Below are 14003 nucleotides of genomic sequence, written 5' to 3' on the forward strand. Positions count from 1 at the left end.
TTTTTTTTTCTTGTTTTCCCGTGCGGAAAACCTGGTGCGTCCTATAGTCCGGAGCGTCTAATGGTCCGAAAAATACGGTATATATATGTATATTTTTTTTTATATTTATTTAATAATAATGAATAATTAGTCATGGTAATGAACACATTATCTGTTCATTGATTAGTTGATGGGTATTTATTTTTACCTAGTAAAAAAAAATTGTAGTTGCCAATAAAAGAGAGATGTAAAATGATATGGCAAGAAAAATTGTATGGCAAAATAATACTTACATCTGTTCAGACTTTTGGCTACAAGTACGTGGCTTTCAATATGAAGAATAGATTATAGGAGTCTTTTTGTCTCCAGCTGCAAATTTGTTTTAACCAATGATTATTTTTTCTATGCCAAAGCATAAAAGATTTAAAGTTTTTGAAAAGTTATTCCTTTCATATAATAAATATATGTTTTTTTTATTTTGTTATCCATCTTTTTTTTTTTATAAACGGACTTCTTGTCATTTTCTATATTCAACACTATTATTTTGACAACTATTTCCTGGCTTTGTTTGGCACTTTTCAGTTTTTTCCATGTTAGGGAAACCTTGACATTCCCTATTGGCTATATAAAGGTTTTTGTTCTTACTGAGAAAGTGATAGTAAGCCAAGTGCTGCAGCCTAATAAAGCATATAAAATAAAATTATGGAATGAACATTGAAGTGTATTTACTTGCTTTTTAAATAAAGATTTCACTAGAAATTGGATTGGATTTAAAATTGGGATACTCTAAAAATCCTGACAATAATAGGCTGCATTCAGTGTGGATGGGAATTTGCTAAAGGCTGAATGGCCTTGCGTCTTCAACCAACTTACTGTCAAACAATGTATTTTTGCCAAAATGGTCTTTTTTTTCCAAAAATTTAAGCTTTTGGGACATTTGTTGATTAACTCTTAGCTCCCGTGACATACGTTGTACTGTGTCTAAATAGCCCTATATATATATATATATATATATATATATTTTAAAACTAAATGCAAAAGTCATCGGTCTTTTTCAGTATTTCTATTAGAACACTAACTCATAATAATTGTCAAACTTGGACCAATTTAAAATGATCAAGAGGTGGAAGGCAGCATACTGAATCACTTTAATCATGCTAACTCCTATATGAGTATAGTCTTTCAAAAATCTAGAAGAAAATAATTATTTCCTAAATGTACAATCCCATTTCTTTCCATTCAAAAAAGTCACCCTTTGCATGGATAAGATAAAACTAAAAAATATTTTACATAGCCCCCTTAATAAATTTAATAAACGTGTATTCCGCAGCAGTCATGCTTGGCATGGTGGGATAATGCAACCATTTACAGGAATTATTTAGATTTGAACATAATAAACTGTCTTCTTGTCTTCTACATTTCAGAATGTTTTTTTTTAATGGTAATTTCACATGACCTAAGTTTATGAGAGTTTTGCTTTGGGTTACAGCTAGCATTACAAGGCTGTGTTCCATTATTAAGACAAAAATTAGATGTGGTTTGATTTTAACTGTATAATGCCCTCCCAGAATAAACAATGATACTTGTTGAAACTGGTAAAAAGATTGATTCTTTAATCTTGAGTTATCACTCTGCATGTGTCAATGAGTTGTTGAAACCTTCCAGACAATACATTTGTTAACCAGCACTGGGTTATAGGATCTGAGTGTGTGCTGGCTGTCTTATTTCTCTTCCTTTGTGGTTAACACTACACAAGACACATGGTTCTTTTTGCATTTGGTCTGGATTATATTCAAATAGTTTGAGTTTCTTTTAAAGGTATCCAAGCAGTTGTTAAACAATAGCTTTGTGTGTGTGAAACATTTGATTATTTTGAGTTGCATTAGTACAGTAGACTCTTTTCTGATATACATTACAGTACTAGGCAAGTCTCACACATGAATATGATCAACTGGTTTTTGATATGAGATTTGGAATAAGAGATATACTGAGAAATTTGACTACCTGAAAACTTTGCAAATGAGTTTCCCTTTTTTTGCTAACAAAGCATGCTTTGTATTTCCTTTTTAAATTCTGTTGTCAGAAAACCAAATTATGCCTTCGGAAGTTTATTTATTTGTTTATGTAAAACAGCATACGCATGTCAAAATAAAGATAAGTGCAAGTATTTGATGTTCAGTAAATAAAACAATCATTTTTAGTTTTATACATAATGGTTTAATTTTATATTATCTTTCTTTTGAGTCATGTCAGTTATTTTATATTTCCCATTATTTTTTGGATCTACAGGATCTAGGGGTTTTCCTGGATCTACAAAAAAAGATAATTCAAAGCCAATAATTGTGCCGTTTTACTATAGTACAGTAAAAAATCTATTTTTATGTTTGAAGTTTTCTGATATGATCCGTGCCTACAGCTATTAAATGTGACCTAGTATGGTTGTGAACAGTTATTAGGGTAAGCAAAATCCTTTAGAATGGTCCAACATTTTCTGCGTAATCATACTGTGTGTTATGTAGTTCCTTCTCCTCTACAAATCTAACAGACACACTTGGTTGGTCTTTGTGGTTCTTCCTGGCAGTTCTTTCTTCATTTATAGGATACTAGTTATTTAAGGGTTGGTAGGAAGAACCACACTGGGCAGCATGGGACGTAATATGATTTGGGCAGCTTAGCTCAGCAACGGTGATACAATTCCTTATGTAGACATCAGAGCGTGTGAGTATACACATCTTCTGTTACAATTGCATTTCATTTGGGTTTGTGTTTCACAATCAGAGTTGATTTATCACTGATCCACATTTACCAGCTGTGATTTGTATATTGATGTTTGGTGGAAAGTCCTTATTCTTCAAAATAATTTCTATTTTTCCTGCTATTCCTTTCTTTGATGCCTCTCTTTATACTCCTATTGTAAAACTGGATATCTACTCTGTGTTACTTTACTGTCTAGCCTTTTTTCCTTTGATTCTTCTGCAGTTACCTCATTCATGGTCAAGCTATGAGCACAGTGTGGTGGAGAGATCCTCTACATTTTTCTGGTGTGATAATGAGTCTTCAGTTCCACACTTAGATATCTGCTCTATTGCATTCACCCCCATGAGTTCTCCTGAGTCTAAATTCTCAACAGGACTGCATCTCAATCCTCCACCTTCCAAATACACTAATCCAAAAGCAAACAGTGAATACAGCATTCCAAGACCTCATGTAAATCTACTGTGAACTTTCTATGTGTAATAAATCTTGTGTTGTCTTTTGTCTGTATAACATTAGGAAAACATATTACCTAAAATTTAAAAGGAATGATTGATACTTTACAAGTAACAATGAATATTTATTTATTTATTAAAAAAAAAAGTGTAAAAACAGCACTAGTGCATAGCTAACCCCATAAGCTGTCATTACAAACCCTCTATTTCAGTCTCTCTGTTCCCCTGGAACCATCTAGTATAAAGCAAGAATTCATCTTCAGTTTAGGCTTTGATCTTTCTACAGTTGATCTTTTCCCTATTACCAATTTACCATTTCTTGTTCTTCACTGGGTTTGGTTTCCTCAGAAATGTCCCTAAGATTATGTCCCTAATGTATAATCTGAGGACAAGGGATGAGCAAGAGAAATTTTAAAATTTGATCTCTCCTGAGATGATTCCAATGGCTGCGTTCATTGATGAGCATTCATGAATGCAGCCGTGGGAATCTTCCTGTGGGTGATCCCTGGGCACTAGATATTAAATGAGGGAAGGCAGACGGACTCCCTAGGCCAAGATCTACTAAACGAGGGCAAACCCTCATTTAACCTCTAGTGCCCAGGGAGGCAGGAGGAGTACTGCGGATGAATGCAACTGCAGTTCTCATCCTGTAATGATTTCCTCAATCTTCCGATGGGTCCACAAAGTCGGTTCGCCAAAATTTCGCTGACCCAACAGAAGTTTGAGGAAATTTTCGTGAGAATGTCAGAGGCATTCTTGCTCATCACTACTGAGGATTTGAGGACTGCTGATAATTGGGGTATGATTATTCAAAAAGCAGCATTAAAGCTAGAGGAACGTATATAGAATTAATGCATGTAAAGAATTAATGAAGCAGGGAGATGCATGCATAACAAGTCCTTAGGTACAGATTCTTCTTTAGCAAGAAGAAAGGTGAGCGGTACAGTAGTGACATCATTAATCTTACTCTAAATCTCCTGAGACTAATATTATTATTACTATTAATAATATTAATAAACAGGATTTATATAGCATCAACATGTTACACAGAGCTGTACATTAAATAGAACTAGCAATCAGAAACACAGAGCCTTAGATCTTACACTGTGAAAGACACAGAAGCTACACTGTGAAGGAATCTAGTACAAAATATACATTTTGCAAGGTACTGTTTAAGCACAATCACCTTCACTATATATATTCCTTAAGGAAGTATAGAAATAATTGACATTATGAATCTCAATTTAACAGCTTATACAAACCGCAATGTGCTAGCGCTGTTGGCTCAGTTTTATTTTAACTCAGGTTAATTTAAAGGGAATCTGTCACAATACAAACAAATAGGACCAATAAATATTATTTAATCCCTATATTAGCATAACAGTTATGCAATATGATTTATTTTTAAAATTGTATAATGTATTTACTCTGGACATGATCTACAAGTCATACATAGAAATTGACTTTTATTTTATAATAATGTACATTACCATTACCATAATTTATGATCTATATATATTATATATAGATACTATACATATATTATATATAGAATACTATACATTCCCTTTAAAAGTGGTTTCCATATTTCATATTGTATATGTGTATACATTCATCCATCTTTCCTTTGGACTTAAAATGGTATGCTTGTCGTGAATAGTTCAAATACTGATACTTCATTAAACCAAAACGGTCTAAATAGTTCTGGATTCCCTGTGGTTCTTTTTAAATTATATATTGGAGTGTCATAAATATATAAAAAACTGAACAAAAAAAAATGGGTACACTTATTTTCTTACTGTAATAAATTCCTTTAGAATAAAATGTGTTGGAAATTAGGCTGTATAATGTCCAATAAATATAGGCAGTTATAGAGTGATTGTTAGAATTATCTAAAATATATCGAAAGCCAAAACATTATAGCAGGGAACCACCATACAACCCTTCCTTGTTATCTGTGTTGTATTAGTGAGATTAGTTTAGCAATTGAAAGGTAATCTCTCCAAAGTGAGGACATTTCCCTACTGACAGTAATCACCATAGTAGGTGCCCTTTTTGAAAATGTTCTCTATATTCCAGTATTCTAACTACTCTATCCAAAAAAAAAAAAAAAATAGATATACTTTAATGTTAGAATATACATCAAAATCTAAAAAGATTTCATTTACAATTGGGACTTTGGAGGCCAATAAATGTACATTCAGGAATATCTACTAATTATATAAAAAAATATGCTTTAAAATCACTACATATAAAACCTAAATTATAAATGTGCAAACCAAACACTATACAAGATATTCCTGTTAGGGTCACCCTTTGGTGGGTGCCCCCTGTAGGTATTGACGCGTTTCACAGACTAAATACCCTTCTTCAGGAAAGAAAACGAAGAGATCTATAAATAACATCTGTTTTCTTTCCTGAAAAAGCGGAGTTATGCTGCTTATCACCAGAATACTGACAGGCAAGATACACTAAGATAGACAATTCTCTCAATTGACAATTGACCATTCTGCTTTATCCCAACCACCAGTATCTACTGCTGACATTTTTGAAGTTATTGTAACAAAAATAGTAAAAAAAACACACACACACACAGTTACACCTTTCTGTGCACCAGGTCAGCGTGCAGAAACCAACTTTCCATGAAGACACCAGCTTGTGTGTCTTTTTAACACCAGGGGTCTTAAAAACCCAGGCCCTAAAAATGCATTTTGATGGTAAAGGTGGGGGTGAATTGTTCTGAAATGTGGTATGTGTTTATACAGTACTTAACAAAGGAGCACGTTTATACATCTAGAGTCTGTAGAGACACAACTTTCATCACTCACTTCTGCTAAACCCCTTTTCAAGAATCTACTTTAACTAAGAGTATTTACTTATTTCCCTGGTTGTAACCTACCTTACATTATTTCTTTGGAGTTTAATAACTTCACTATTGAAGCTGCTTCCTGGCCAAGATCCCTTGGTCAAGATCTTTTTGTACCAAAACACAAACTTGCTCTTGCCTGTATAGTGACTTTCAGAAATAGGGTTAGAGCATACAAAAATATAATTTGTTATATTTAACTAGCACTTTTGTGTGTTGAGGTAGGTTTTTACCTTTCCTAAAGTTGAATTAACCTGCTACTATACAGTATTTACATATAATGAATGTTCTAATTTAGCAAGTACCTTAATAATAATAAATTCTAATTTACATAATATGTTCTTTGAATACATTACTAGTGAGCTATAAGCTCAAATAAGCTGCAGGATAATAACACCATAACCTTCATATGTTAAAGATGTTTTAGAGTGTGTCAGTTGATGTAATGGATGTGACATTACAGTATAGTACACCATAGTTACACTTTTTCTGTTTGTTTTAGGCTGGCAGTGTGTCACCACAATCTCCATCCATGGATATCTTTGACATGGTTCCATTTACCTCAATGTCTCCTGAGTCAACCACCCCTACAAGAAATGGTACCCAACCTCCACCTATACCCAGCAGATCAGTGGAGATCAGTAAGTTCCTGCTATCCAACAAATTTAAATACTAACATGCTTAGACATTTAGTATCAAATAAATTGATGGCATGAAAAGCTGTCAAGTCTCTGGGGAATCATGCAATTCATTAATCTTGATAGCCCACATTACAAAATTGAAAATTCTTTACGGATTAGCGAGACCTGTGAATTGCTGATACTTTTAATGCAAACACTTATCATAATTATGTCATATTGCTTTTTGCAGATTTAGCTCACCACTTGAAATAGCTTTAATGGTATTACCAATTTCATTGTTGCCAAGTTTTGTTTTTTTCAAATACAATTGAATACCTGCCAGAAACTAGTAATCTATTGATGCAAAGTTATGTCTGTAACACTTGGGTTTCTTACAAAGTATAAGTTAAAGAAATAAATAATATAGTTATATGTTTTATTATTATTGTGCTGATATTTAAATCTGAACTCTAGGAGAAAGCTCCTTTTAACCTAATGTTCCACCACTATACACAGTCCATTAGTCATATTATTTTGTTTAAACCATAAACCAATCAGCAGAAATCAAAGCATTTATTACATCAAAACTCCCAGACAATTTCTTTAGAAAGTCCTGGGGCAGAGGAGAGTCCTATAAGGAGTAGGAAGCAGATGTCTGTGGAGTTGTGTTCTTCTTTGTTACCTTTCGGTGAGAGAAGCAGGATGTGAGTTAGTTTGTGCATATTGAGATGAACATTTCTCCTTATTTTCCTATTGAAAATATAACTTTATGTGCTTATTTTTTGTAAATATTGTATTAATTATAATGCAACAGGCATCTAAATTCTTTTGACACATGTCTGAGGTTCTGTCTAGAATACATAAGGTCATAGCTCGAGACTCTCTAAAACCATTTTACAAAATCCCAACATTAATACAAATATTTCTCCTGTTCTGCATAAAAGTGGTAGCTATTAAAAAAAGAATGCCATTAAATAAATTACAAAAATTATAAATGTCCTAGCATTTTAAATTACTTTCAGCAAATGCCCAGGTACGACCCTGAGGATAGATGAGTAAAAAAAAGGAAAGCAAAAAGCTGAAAGTAGAGGGTCGTGGACAGCACAGATTAGTAATAAAGGGCTTGATGATGCTTGTGGTGGATCGATCAGATGGGAAATGTGGTGGGTTCAGGAGAAATGGGGCAGTTGTTAATGCTGCTTCTGTGTAAGCTGAAGTGTGCAGGAATATGTAACTATTCCCTTTCATAGGATCCAAGATCATGCCTGCCTTGTCGTGTGCAAGGTATATACACTGATAATTACCCAACATAATTTCCCGATTCATGGTGGCACCCCAAAAAAGGTGGTATAGAATTCCTGCTGTGTAGGTCTATTGGTAGCAACACTCAAATAACAGTGGTCTTTTTAACTAAAAGTTTGATGGCAATGTCTTAGTTTTAAACCATTGAGTATAACTTTCCACATTCTAGTAGACTTTATGCAGAGTGGTCATCTATTGGGGTCCTCGTCCCCACATCATCTACACAAAGTAAACAGAAGACCATGTACATCTACAGACCCCATCCAATCTGGAAACATTGAAGATAATTTTTCCTACATGGTTGAGTTCAAAAGATGAGCAAGACCTTCTGTTTACCTTGGGAGGTGATGTCAATAATCCAATATTACTGTGTGAGGATAATTTTAGCTAAAATGGTATCCCTTTGAAAATCCTAATATTGTGAGTAGAGAAAGGGGGGACAACCATTTTCTTCCCGCTTCTCTTCCTCATTCTGATCTTGGGCCATTATGATTGGCCAGGATGAACTGAAAAACTGGGACAGTTCGGGAATTTTACATATGCCAGACAAAACAATTCTATTGGGTTGCTGAATGAAAAATTGAAGCATGTCTGATGTACTTCCAGGCTTAGAGATGTGTTGTTTAAGTAAACATATAGGGATTTGTCTATTTCTCACCAGTTAATGAGTTTTCAACTACAATTTCCCCATCATTAATGTACATTTAAAAAAAAAATAAAGTGTATTAATTGTTATCCTCATGTGCATACCTTGTATTGTGTCTTACAGAAAAAGATCTCTTTGGGGCTGAACCATTTGACCCATTTTGTTGTGCAGTGGGTGATTTCCCACCGGATATTCAGTCCAAACTTGATGAGATGCAGGTAAGTCTATCCAAATGTATTCATAAATTGAATGCTTTTAGGAATTTTATAATTAGAGGTTTTATCTGGAATTCTTGACAGAACAGTCATTTAGCAATATAATTTTTACAGTAAACTGTAATTAAAACATGTACATACCAGCTCTGCTTGGTGGGAATGCCAAATGGTGGGATTTTAATTCAGTCATCCATGCTTGTGGATAAACTTGGCACACATCTTGCCAATCAGCTCTGGAGTTAAATTGTTTAGTTTTTACATTCGTAGATATCATAAACATTAGAAGTTAGGGCATAACTCCTTCATTTAATCACTACTTCTAGGAAATGCATTTTTACAACATTCAGATAAATATTCTTTGGAAAGAAATAGTCATGCAAATATAGCACCCATTGGAGTTTATTAAGTAAAGGAATAGAAGCTATTGGCCTGCAAAACTGAATTTTCATAAGTATATGTTCACTGTGCAATGTGGGTAGCTAATGCATTTAGCTTTTATACCCGGTCATGTATAAGGGAAAAAACTACATCATAAATAAAAATCAGGATATTTTCTAAACTAAAATTAAAGCAGTTTTGCCCTGTATATGCAGGCATTCATTTTGTAAAGTGATCACAAATTTTGCTAATTTACTAGCCTAAAAAGCTTAACTAAATCAATCCTACCTTGTATATGGGTTTTTATGTATGTTCACTTTTGTATAGTCATGTAAAAAATAAGTACACCCCACAGACGGTATTAACTTTTCAATACATTTATTAACATATACATTAAATCTTCAGTGCCTACGGGTTAAAGTGATGTGCTTGATTTCAAATGACACATAAAATCATGTAGTGTTTCCATTCTCATAAACTAAATGAATGTTACATATATTTACACCACTTGAAAACCATGAATTTAGAATCAAGTGTGAATCAAGGTGAAAATGTCTATATTTAGACCTCAAATTTTGAAGGACAACTTTTACATTAGCTATTGCAGTGTGTGGTGTATCCATGCTGAGATCAAAAGAGCTCCAAAAGGTCCTCAGAAAGAATGTCTGCTGAGGGATTTATCATGTTGTCTAGGTTTTAAATAAATTCAGTGGGCCTGATTTATTAAAGCTCTCAAAGGCTGGAAAGGATACACTTTATTCAGTGAATCTGAGTAATCCAGCAAACCTGGGATTGATCTGGTCCAGGATTAAAAACATTTGTTAACAAATAGCAAATTACTTTTAAGAAATCCATTCCAGGTTTGCTGGATCACCCAGCTTCACTGCTGACAGTATATCCTCTCCAGCCTTGAAGAGCTTTAATAAATCAGGCCCATTGAATCTACGGGAAACTTTTGCATCAGATGTTGCCAAAATTCAATGCATTACATTCAGAAAAAGCTTGCCAATCTTAATTTGCATTAAAGCGTGCCTTGGAAAAAAAAACATTCCCCCTTCCAAATAGAACAAGACTTTAGTTTGCCATTGTACATATAGCCAAGGACTTGGCCTTCCAGTATGCTGTGGTGTAGATAGATACATCAATCGGAAAAAAATTCTGTGAAAAACCATAGTAACAGTGAAGAGTTTGCACCAATTATTCGTTTAACAGGACAAAGACCCAAAGCACACTAATCTATATCTAGCTATCTATATAGTTATGCCCTAGTTAAAGATTGATGGGTAATTCAGTGACAGCCAAGCCAAGTGTGGTACACTAATAAATACATTTCTTATGACCAGAAACGGCCTCAGATTCAGAGGCCTTACATTATCCACACTACACCATTACATCCATTGATATATTTATTAAAACTGAACCCCAAGCGCGTAAAAAAGACACAGGTTAATGCAGAACTGTAATTCAATATTCCATGAATTAAATTGTATCTCTAGGCAAAACCTTAAGGATTTTGCCTTTGTCCACATTAAGGACACGACATGTTTGTATTCTCACCGAGAAATAAAGCGGAAATCCATAATTTTAGAGTTATTTCTAGAATTAGAAAGAAATTAAAAAATGTGCTAATTAGAACATCTACTAAAGATTGCAACTCTGTGATGAGAAGTGAAGAGACATTTTACCAGATAGTTAAAAAAAAATGTAAAAAGTTTGTAAGGGTCTCTTCCATGTTTTGGCTATGTCTTGGCTATATTATACTATACTTTGTTTCCGATTCTCTTCATACATTATTGGTACGGTACTTTCCTCATCTTTATCTGTAGGCAAGGTATAATTAAGGATAGAAAGTACTACTGTGGGAAAAGTCAATAATTTCATGGGGTTAATTTAATTTTTCACCGGGCTGTATGTATTCCAATGAAGTTTGCAAAAATTACAGCTGCTTTATAAATATAATCTGTTGTAAACATATGCTTAATTTATGTTCAGGAAACAGGTGCACTGACAGAAATGTATCCATTATGAAGTGTTTCCAGATATCCAATAAATAATATTGTTTGCCTGTCTTATTTATTATGTCTCTGTAATTTCTTTTAATGCTTTTCCGCGGACTAAAGCGACAGAGATGGTTAGTATTTCACAACATTTTTTGTATTAGGATTATTACTGAATTTTTTTCACATGTAAATAATTCATCTTCGTTGTTTCCATCCCTTAATATCATTAAGAACTTATTTATATATTGTATATACTATATTCAGAAATTGTTTACCATGACATGTCCACTCCAGCTCATTGGGCAACATGTAGAAACAAAGAATTTTATTTTAATTATATAATAATTTTTTTGTAATAAAAAACGCAACAATTGGTTTAGAAGGTCACATTTTTAGGTGAACATTGGTTTATTAAAATGCACTGGCACATTCTCACTTCTCACCTCTCACTTCACTTCTCAATACTACACATTCTAGACGTTCCAAATGTTTCTGGGTTTGGAACTCTGTCCCTGCGAAGTTCAATTATTTTCATATTCATCAGAAAAGGTAGACCTGGTAAACTTGTGTGACGAACTCCACACAAAATACTGTAAAGAAGCTGCATTATGTGAAGAATGGACTCATGACTCCACATTGTGATTTACGATATATGAATTGCTCATAAAATTCAAGTGAAATGGAGTAAACAACTGAGATCTCCAGAGGAAGGCGATAAATACTCCAAACCATACACAGACCCCCATGAGTATTGAGACTTGTGAATTTTTAAACATGGCATATCTGTGTGTCTTACAAATAAGCATGCAATATATGATTACAGAGCCTTATAGGGTATTTACAGACAAAAGTTCCTCCTACAGCTCCTTTTGTCAGATAGAAACCTAGGAAATTGTTAATGGTTCTGATGACTAAAGTTATATTCTATAACCAACTACTTTCTATAAGCACAAAAAAAAGTATTCTTGCCAATTCTGTGGAATTGAGATGAGAACTTTGTCTGCTGTTTTGATGGATGACTACATAGTATTAATAAACAAGTTTGCATATATTTTAAAGACCACTTTGTTGGTAAATTGCCCTGACCATATTCAATCAAATAGGAAGAATGAATCTAAAAAACCCTTTTATCTTTTCCTTAAATTTAGTTCTGTGGCTATGGGAATGTTCTAGGTTAAACAACAATGTCACCATTTTCTGTGCTTTGTATGTCTTCTGCAATCTAATGTAATGTTTTACATTTTAATCTGAATGGGCAGCCTTAATGTATGCTTATATGGACAAATAAAAAGCAATTAGTTCCATGACACCATTTTCTCCAAGTGCAAGTGATCAAAACAATATTGCTGCTCTACATACAATTTTATTGTCTTTTGATTAAGCCAGTATCACAGTTATTATCCTAAGGACATCTAGTGTCTATGGACATGTCATTTGCTGGCTTAATTTGAACATAGGACAACAAACTGAGGCCATATATTGCAGCATTGAGCCACCACTAACACAATGATGCAAGATGCAATTCTGGTAATAAATTGCTTGATAAAATGAGTATTATTTTCAATATGGACAGGCACCGCTTTAGGAAACCAGAATATATAAACGTTCTACTTCTAACAACAGCATCATGTTTGCAGCCCTGCTGAATAGTTTATGAATCATTTTATGAATCCTTTTTTTGTTCTTTAGTTCGAATTGCTAAATAGTTCATTGTTTAGGCTAGACAGGCAGACAAGAGTTCAATGCATATTTTAGACTATATTTATTAAAGAGCTGTTCTATGAAAATGCATACTCCGCCATGCTAATTATGCTAATGCACCAGTTGATCCAGCAGCTTCAATACTCGCTGACAGAACAAGAGTAATGGCCTTTCTTTGACTTCTCTAGCTGCATGATTGTTCAAGGTCAGTGAAAGTATTAAGGCCAAAGACAAGCATGAGCCCAATGGACCTGATTTAAAAAAGCTCTCCAAGGCTGGGGAGGATACACTTTCATCAGTGAAGCTGGGTGATCCAGTAAACCTGGAATAAATCTTATCTAGTATTTAAAACTTAGCTATTTGCTAGCAAATAGCAAAAGACAACAGAAGTTAAAATTCCTTAGCAATTTCTGAATACATTCCTGAGTAAATTTCCTCTCTCTGAGTAAATTTCCTAAAGCTCTCCAAGGCTGGAAAGGATACACTTTCATCAGTGAAGCTGGGTGATAGCAAATGACTGAAGAAATCATTCCAGGTTTGCTGAATCACCAAGCTTCACTGATGAAAGTGTATCCTCTCCAGCCTTAATGAATCAGGCCCATTTGGCTCATGCTTGTCTTTGGCCTTAATACTTTCACTGACCTTGAACAATTATGCAGCTAGAGAAGTCAAGTTAGAGAGCTTAATAAATTAAGCCCAATTTTTTTAGAAGATCATCAATATAAGCCAAAAAGGAGTTATATGGGCTTCCTAAAGCCATCCATCACATTCAGACCTGAAGATCACAAGAGAATGGCTGAATCTGGCAAATTACAGACTGTTCTTGTTTGACACAAGTTGATAAATAAATCTAATCAGAAACAGATAAATATGTTCTATTACTAATTACTCTAATAACTGTTACTAATAGGTCCAGATTATAATTATTAGTCACACATACATGAAAATTGCATTTAGTACTATTTAGGCAGTTCTTTCTTCTTTTACAGTACTTTAACCCCCTAACCGCTAAGCCCGTAATTTCTCGCACTAAATATTTTTGCTCTTTTGGTTAAGCCCGTATTTTTTCGCCTACACTAAAATCCCC

The 14003-nt window shown here is 33.9% G+C and overlaps 1 protein-coding gene across 3 annotated transcripts in view; it reads left to right on the forward strand.

Moving 5' to 3' along the window:
* The window catches only part of GULP1 (GULP PTB domain containing engulfment adaptor 1), a 234068-nt gene that overhangs the window by 207428 nt on the left and 12637 nt on the right, over nt 1-14003 (forward strand). Inside the window, exons 11-14 of one of the 3 annotated variants that reach the window (XM_072418794.1) lie at nt 2959-3186; nt 6557-6695; nt 8746-8840; nt 11336-11346. In XM_072418794.1, coding sequence (XP_072274895.1) covers nt 2959-3186; nt 6557-6695; nt 8746-8840; nt 11336-11346 — 473 coding nt within the window. The remainder of the gene's footprint in view (nt 1-2958; nt 3187-6556; nt 6696-8745; nt 8841-11335; nt 11347-14003) is intronic. The other 2 variants (XM_072418793.1, XM_072418795.1) reach the window with 2 other exon arrangements.

Source organism: Pyxicephalus adspersus, chromosome 7, assembly GCF_032062135.1.
Source record: "Pyxicephalus adspersus chromosome 7, UCB_Pads_2.0, whole genome shotgun sequence".
In the NCBI taxonomy this organism is placed as follows: domain Eukaryota; kingdom Metazoa; phylum Chordata; class Amphibia; order Anura; family Pyxicephalidae; genus Pyxicephalus; species Pyxicephalus adspersus.